The sequence below is a fragment of the Nicotiana tomentosiformis genome, chromosome 8, assembly GCF_000390325.3.
Source record: "Nicotiana tomentosiformis chromosome 8, ASM39032v3, whole genome shotgun sequence".
Lineage (NCBI taxonomy): Eukaryota > Viridiplantae > Streptophyta > Magnoliopsida > Solanales > Solanaceae > Nicotiana > Nicotiana tomentosiformis.
In genome coordinates, this window is record NC_090819.1 from 35,269,733 (window position 1) to 35,278,581 (window position 8,849).

Below are 8,849 nucleotides of genomic sequence, written 5' to 3' on the forward strand. Positions count from 1 at the left end.
ATCATTGGTTGAAGAACTTGAACTATGGGAAATATAAGGAGGTGGGTTGGTCGGTTGTTGATACATTGGGGGACTTTTAAAACAAAGAGTGGTTGTTCAATTATGTCTACAATTACTACTAATGTTTGACTAAGGAATTCTATCAAACGCGTAAAGTGCAAATAAGATTATGTAGTTGTAACAAATAAGAGAAAGGCGCTAGGATTTCTTCCCCTTCATGTTGGCTATGCTTTTGCGTATATAAATGTTCAATTCTAGTTAATTAAGCATGTGTTACGGCCTCAATTTCTATTCTACCTACTTAATGTCTTCCAACACTTTAAGAAGTTTTACCCCAAGTTGCTCTTCCAAGTCAACTAAGGCTCAATGATGAGCAATTGATTAACCCAAGTAGAAATCAAACTATTCCTGCTTAGATTTCATTAATCAAGTGATTAACCCACTTAATTCCTTTCTAATTACCTTGTACCTAAGCTAAGTTCCACTCTTCCAAGTTAGAACAAGCAAAATAGGCATATATTTAGTGTTTATAACCACAAAATCAATCAATAAATTATGAATTAATTAGATAACACAAAGCTTAATCAAATATAGAACTAATATTAATAACCCAAAAATATAACCACACTTAGGATTCACAATCCTAGCTTAATAAACCTAGCTAGACATATTAAGGAAGAAAAATACAAAAAGAGATGAAAAACTAAACATAATAGCTAAAGAGGAAAGAAATATTGTGTAGAAAAATGGTGAAGTCACCCAAAATCCCAAAAGAAGAATCCCAAAAGCTTCTACATAAAGTATTCTTGCCAAAAAGATACCCTAGAATGACTTAAAATAGTTATTTATACTAAGTCCCAAAACTTGACAAAATTGCCCCGTCGGACCAACCGTGAGATGCAACTGAACCATAATGAATTCCAGAAGCTTCATTTCTTCAACTCTTCAGGCTTCTCTTGAACCGTGTCCAACGGTTGGAGCAAACGTGTCCAATGGTCTGCCTAAAAATCTTTTTGCTTCAAATTTCTCCAATTTTAGCTCTAAAGTGATGACTTCTTGCCCATTTTTTATATTCTCAAATTCTAAAGTTCTCATGCAACTTCAAAAACCGAAAATACACCATTCAAAGTACAATTATTCAATTTATTCCAACAAATCGGGCATTAAACTCTATCAATACATAAGAACAATTAGCTAAAAAGCTAACGAATCAACTCCTCCAAACTTACACTTTTGCTTGTCCTCAAGCAAATCAAGACTCATACTTAGGCACCATTTCATTGATGCTACTAAATATTTAAGCTCACAAGCTAAAGCTAGTATCACTACCAAGCGAAGAAGCATTCAAGCACAAAAACTCATGACTTTGGTTGGTACCACAACTTTACTCAAATGCATGACCCCTCAACAACTTCCATAGGATTCAATTTCAAAACCACATGAGTACCAAGAATGTCAAGAAGATTTTCAAACTATGATCCCAAAGCTTCTAAAGTTATATTTAAGTCACAAGGCCACTTTCTTTTGTTCATGTGTCTCAATTGAGAAAATAAACACTAATCACACTCGAGTTTCCATGTGCCCTCACAAATCAAGAGAGATTCCCACACATGTTACTATATTTTCAAAGCAAAAGTGGGATATGCTCAAAACAAAAAAAGCACTCTCTCTCACAAAAGAAGTTCAAATGTACAAAGCAGAACCATAGGCTTGCCCCTCGTGTAGATCTCCACTAATGTAGGTGTGCCTAGTTCAAAATTATTTAGGACTTACGGGAATGTATTGTAGGCTGTTGGTTGGAGGTAGGGCATCAATATGGGTAAAGAGTGACTACGATCTTCCTATGCACTACAATCTTGACAATTCAAAACACAATTCTTTTCAAAATTCCACACTTTTTGCTCTCCCTTTCAACTAGGCGATATGATTGAATTACACCATTAGAGCTCCTTAGTTCGCAAGGCTTTCCTTTTGTAATCACCACCTTTGTCATGAGTCTCTAGTCTTCCCTTTTTATTTCAAATCTTTTTTTTTTCAAATTGCTGTCTTTTTTAGTGTTCTTGTTTCTTCTCCTTCAAGTAGCTTCCACATCATACTTTTTCCATCTCCTCCCCCAAATATAGTCTTTTGGCCTAGATTGTAATTTCAAGTGCTTAAGAAAGTCAGGTCAACAAAAGAGGTTATGATAAGAAGGGAAAAGGGTTTCTAATATGGTTGACAATAAAAGGATTTAGGTAATTAAAGGCACAAGCGGTCCAAAGAAATCCTAAACTCATTTTCTAAACCAAGCACAACCTATAATTTCGCCTCGAAACATACCTGGGACAAGTTCTAGACCACAATTGACACAAAAGAACTCAACAACATCCTCACCTCACATGGCTCATGCATACTCAAACCAGATATATGTATTCAAAGCCTAATTGAAAAAAATGAACGCAAAAAGTTGCCATAGCCTAAAAGCTATATAGTTACATTAAAGCTAACAATGGAACCTAAGGATCATACCAAGAATAATCAACTCAACTCCTTCCTGGAATTTTCAAAAGCCCGCATTTCATGGAAAGTTGTTTCAAGGCATACATCTAAGTAGTGTTGGTACCAAACAAGTCAAAAGTTGACTTTGGGACATCGACACTACTAAAAAAAATTTCCGGTTCAAGTTGCATCTTTGGGAAAGAACCATAGCAAAGAAAACCCAAAGAGGTTATTGCTAATTCCTAAAAAACGTAAAACAAAATATCAATAAAAATAAAAGAAGAGAAAAGACTAAAAGGAAAACATAACATCAACTAATGGTATCATAAAGTGTCAAGCATATCAAAACTCATCAATACCACACCCCTATACATAAAAGTTTGCATTGCCCTCAATGCAATTAAAATAAGTATAAGGGTAGGGTAATGAAATACTCCCTCAATTCGAGCGGGGTGACAGGATCAACCGTGGCCAACAGTTAATGAAACCGTGTTCAACGGTTTGCAGTGTAGCATAGATGGAGCAAGATGGAAATTGACACGGTTTAAACCGTGGCCTACAATTCACTTCAGGGTTCCTTTGAGCTCTTCAGACTGGCTACAAGGTTCCAACTCCATTTTCCAACATCAAGCTGAGTTGCTTAGCTTGGGACTTACTGAACCTTGACACTACAGTTTAAGCGACCGTGTCTCCCAATTTAACTTTACCTGCACTCTCCAAAAACTAGCATCGTCTGGAAATTGATATGGTTAAAACCGTGTCCTACGGTTTAGCTCACGGTTTGGTTCAATTATTCCCCTGTTGCTCTATCTTTTCTTAGAAAATTTTGCTCAACTTCTTCACTTTAAACCTGCATCCTACACACATTTAATGCCCAAAATATATCAAATCAAGGGAAAATAAACACTACACTACCAATAAAAAATCAAAATGCAAGAATAAAGGAAAAAGAGATTGGGTTGCCTCCCATGAAGCGCCTTATTTAACGTCGTGGCATGACGCAAAGTCCAATACCAATCAAGTCATTAGGGGTTCCCCCAATTGAATTTTTGAAACTACTTTTCCTCTATCAAATTGGCCCAAATAATGTCGGATTCTATGCCTATGCACTTTGAAGATTCTAAGGCCATCCCCAGATTCTAAATCCACAACACCAAAGGGGTAAACATGCATAACCTTGAATGGCCCAGACTATTTTGATTTCAACTTACTTGGGGACAACTTAAACCTTGAATTGTAGCGAATAGCTAAGTCCCCGGGGTGAATTTCCCTTTTGATGATCTTCTTGCTATGGGGGAACTTCATTCTCTGCTTATACAAAACATCACTCTCATATACTTGAAATTGAAATTCATCCATTGCATTGAGTTGAGACACTCTTAAGTTTGTTGGACCAACCCAATTTGGCTTGAACTTTAGTGGCTTAATGGTAGAAGGAACCCGACCAAGCAAGCCTGTTAGAGTTTCTTCTACCCAAACTCATCCACGAATGGATATAATACATATTTTCATTAATTAGACAAAATGTGTTCACGTCTACAATACCAATTCATTTCCAATAGTTTCATCATTTTTTTAAAGTCTCAATTTGACAAGTAATACAACCACAACATAATATATTTTGTCTTTCTCAGCACCAATACACGACCCACACTATGTCTACGGAGCCTCTATAGATGAAGAAGAGTACAATGATCATGCTGGCAACAAGGCCCCGGCTATACCTCAAACCGAATACACAAAGTATAAAAGATGCATGATCCCGGGATGAAGTGAGACTTACCAAGTCAGCTGGGTAGAAGGTGTACTGCTATCAATGATCAATATCTCCTACTGTGGGACCACCTGCATCTATTTAAAGATACAGCGCCCCCGGCAAAAGGGATGTTAGTACTGTCGAATAGAACTAGCATGTATAACTAAACACCCTTTCAATAGAATGATAAATAATACAAACAAAATTATCATAATGTTAATAGAAGCTTTAATCAACATCAAACCTCAATTTAGGATCAAGACAGTGTTTCAATTAATTTCCATATCTCACATTGGGAGATTTTTAGTATCGATATTCCATTATTCACAATACCAATGTTCACAATACCAGTGTTCACAATACTGATAGTCACAATACCAATGTTCACAATATTGATGTTCACAATACCAATGCCACCGTACTTTTAGCACGGAGTACGATCACGACCCGATCGGCTAGGCTATCTCATTAGAGAATCAACCATAATTACTATCAATACCAATACCACCGTAAGTTTAGCACGGAGTCTGATCACGACCCGATCGACTAGGCTATGTCATTAGAGAATCAACCATAATTACTATCAATACCAATACCACCGTAAGTTTAGCACGGAGTCCGATCACGACCCGATCAGCTAGGCTATCTCATTAGAGAATCAACCATAATTACTATCAATACCAATACCACCGTAAGTTTAGCACGGAGTACGATCACGACCCGATCGACTAGGCTATCTCATTAGAGAATCAACCATAATTACTATCAATACCAATACCACCGCAAGTTTAGCACGGAGTCCGATCACGACCCAACCGGCTAGGCTGTCTTATTTGAGACATCAATCTTTTTATATCAAACATCGCATTTCATATTACTTTCACATTGTTTCATTTTATTGGCACTAATGGCCATAATTATAAGATCTTTCTTTGCACATTGGCCATATTCAATATTTCATGCTCACCTTATCAATTTCAAATATCATTATCATCATAAACAATAAATACAATTCAAATCAAGGTGTGTAGTACACATGTGAGCAATTTAGAGTCTAAGGCACATAGAGATATTTCACAAAATGTGGCATAATAACCTTCATTTGAACTTGACTTAAAGTCGAATTATTATTAATGCACAAACCTTATTTTAACACATCCTCAATTGGTAACATAACATGAATAAAGCCTTTGGGATGCTTGTTGAGCATATATCTTTCAACCCAATCTTACTCGGAATAGCCAGTTTCATAATGAATCACTCGGGACTTACATAATTTACATGAATATCATGGGATTCAATTCTAAGAGAAGAGTTTAGCCAACATACTTCACTTGAGCTTCCTTATACTCTAATTATTCCGGAATTCTTAGCAACTTTATTCTATTTTAGAAATATAACAAATTGCACCAAAATTAGGAAGATGATCATGGTTCTAGCTCACTTGAGCATTTTATCAAACACTAGTTGTGCATAAGATTTCAAGGTCCTTTTTATGAAGGATTCCATCATCCCACAACCCAATCTTTACCATTCTTAGCTCAACAGTCTTCCTACACCCTTTGATAACACATGCATGTAAAATAAACAACCCTCATTCCCAAAAATTATCTTGCTAATTATTCATTCCTACACAGAATTCGAAATTGAGGGTTAGGGTGTAGAATCTTACCTCTAGGATGAAGACCTAGTGAGTTTCCCTCCTTAATCTTCCAAAACCTGAGCAAGAATTGAAGAACAATTATTTTAAAATACCTTCTCACTCTAAGGAACTATCTCTCACTCTAAAGTGTCAGATTATTGCTCAAAAATGGCCCAAAGAGTGTATTTAACGAAATAGGGTCGGCTTTTAAAAACTAAAATGGAGCTCCGGAATGGTTTTGCGGTCGCATATGCGACCGCATATCGGACGCATAATTGCTGACAAAAATGATAAAAAATCTGTCTGTGTATGCGGTCACTATGCGGTCCGCATAACTATTATGCGGTCGCATAATGCACCGTATAACAGTTATGCGGTCGCATAATCGACCGCATAGCTGCTACCAGATTTGGCCCTCTCCTGCTCACTTATGGGGCCATTATGCGGTCCGCAGAGTGATTATGCGGTCACATAATGGACCGCATAAACGCACTTTTCCGCCAAAATTTTTTCTTTACTTTCCCGTGCATTGTTCAACCCAAAAAGTCCAAGCAGCGGCGAGCAATCTTGCCGCGATGAATTTCTACAATTCTCAAACACGTAAGCCTAGTCCAGCACCATGAAACATTATTTTCTTTGCAAATTTTACCGGGCTTTACACTTTAGTACTTCAAATTTTTTTGGGGTATTACATTATCCCCCGCTTAGGATCATTCGTCCTCGAATGAGGGTAAAAATCCGTCATTAGCATCTTATGCAACTTAGTTTGTTTTATACTACAAACTAGCAGCCCAAAATTTGACTAACTCCCTAAATTTCCAAAACATCCGCCAGAGTTTCCTTTGTAACTAGGCCTATCCACCTGTCAGAGAGCCCCAGAAACACATCCTAACAGCATATACATATTCCAACGATGTAACATAATACAAAATAACACCACCTGTGGCCTCATAAGCAATATATTTCCATAAAGGAACACACTTAATGCTAATTGTTCAAATGATACAAAAATTCATAAGTAGTAAGTCTTATAATTTTCCTAGATCACAACTTTATAAATACATGGTAATTCAAACAAATAAGGATACTTTTTATTCATTTCTTCCTCGGCCTCCCAAGTAGCCTCTTCAACCTGTAAGTTTCGTCACAACACTTTCACGGAGGCAATTTCTTTATTTCTCAATTTTCGAACTTGGCGATCAATAATAGAAACCAGAATCTCTTTGTTAGCCAGTTTCTCATTTACCTCAATAGTCTCAATCGGAACAATGCGTGTCGGGTCTCCAACTACTTTCTTTAACATAGACACATGAAACACCGGGTGTACTAATGACATCTTAGGTGGTAGCTCAAGCTTGTACACCACCTTACCGATCCTCTGAATGATTTTGTACAGTCCGACATACCTCAGACTCAATTTCCCTTTCTTGCCAAATCGCATTACCCCTTTCATGGGGGAAACTTTCAAGAATACCCAATCATCTTCTTTGAACTCCAAATCCCTATGATGAACATCCGAATAGGATTTCTGATGACTCTGAGTAGTCTCTAACCGATCCTTAATGATTTTAACTTTTTTCATAGCCTGATGCACGAGGTCTGGCCCTATCAACTCTGCTTCCCCAAATTCGAACCACCCAATAGGAGATCTACATCTTCTACCATATAAAGCCTCAAACGGTGCCATTTTAATGCTAGCATAACAGCTATTGTTGTATGCATATTCTATGAGTGGTAAATGATCATCCCAGCTACCTTTGAAGTCTAGCACACAAGCACGCAACATGTCCTCAAGCGTTTGAATAGTCTGCTCTGCTTTCCCGTCAGTCTGCAGGTGAAAGGCTGTACTAAGATTCACCTGAGTACCCAAACCTTGCTGAAATTTCTTCCAAAAATTAGCAGTAAATTGTGCTCCCCGATAAGAAATGATGGAAACTGGGGTGCCATGCAACCTGACTATTTCTTTGATATACAACTGAGCATACTACTCCACTGTGTCGGTAGACTTAACCGGCAAAAAGTGTGCTGATTTCGTGATTCGATCCACAATCACCCAAATCGAGTTAAACTTACGTGGGGTGCGTGGTAATCTAACCACAAAATCCATATTAATCATTTCCCACTTCCACATTGGAATTATTATGTTCTGTGCCAACCCACCGGGCCTTTGATGTTCGGCTTTCACTTGCTGACAATTTGGACATCTTTCCACAAAGTCCGCCACATTCCTCTTCATATTATTCCAACAATAGTCTTCCTTAAGATCATGATACATTTTTGTAGAACCTGGGTGCACGGAATATCTAGAAGTGTGAGCTTCAGTCAAAATTCTTTCACAGAGACCACCCACATTTGGAACACATAGTCGCCCTTGGTACCTTAGTGTACCATCATCCATGCCAAGAGAAAAGGCCATGGTCTTATGTTTATGAATCCACTCTTTCAATAGCGCCAACAATGGATCGTTGTATTGTTTCTCTTTGACTTCCACAACAAGCGATGATTCAGTCCTATTTTGTACAATTACCCCTCCTTTACTAGAGTCCGCAAGACGAACTCCCAAGCTAGCCAATCGGTGAGTTTCTTTGGCCAATGGCCTTTGATATGCCTCCAAGTGAGCCAAACTACCCATAGATTTCCGGGTAAGAGCATCCGCCACAACATTGGCTTCCTCAGATGATATAGAATATTGATATCGTAATCCTTACGTAACTCATGACATCTTCTTTACCTTAGATTCAATTTTTTATATTTGCAAATATATTGAAGGATCATTTGATCCGTGAATATGTCCACTGGACCCCATACAATTAGTGACGCCAAACCTTTAATGTATAAAACACAGCCGCAAGTCCTAAGTCACGTGTTGGATTGTTTTTCTCATGATTCTTGAGTTTCCTAAAGGCATAAATGATCATCTTGTCATATTTCATCATTAGTGGAACATCTATATCATATTTCTCTGTCATATGA

General features: G+C 37.6%; 1 protein-coding gene across 1 annotated transcript; it reads right to left on the bottom strand.

The window, feature by feature from the left end:
• Positions 1-6,678: 6,678 nt before the first annotated feature.
• Positions 6,679-8,508, bottom strand: LOC138897315 (uncharacterized). Its single transcript, XM_070183278.1, has 3 exons — positions 8,062-8,508; positions 7,351-7,704; positions 6,679-6,738 (listed from the first exon to the last, which is right to left on the bottom strand). The coding sequence occupies exons 1-3, from the start codon at positions 8,506-8,508 to the stop codon at positions 6,679-6,681; spliced, it is 861 nt and encodes a 286-aa protein (XP_070039379.1).
• Between the last annotated feature and the right edge of the window lie 341 nt (positions 8,509-8,849).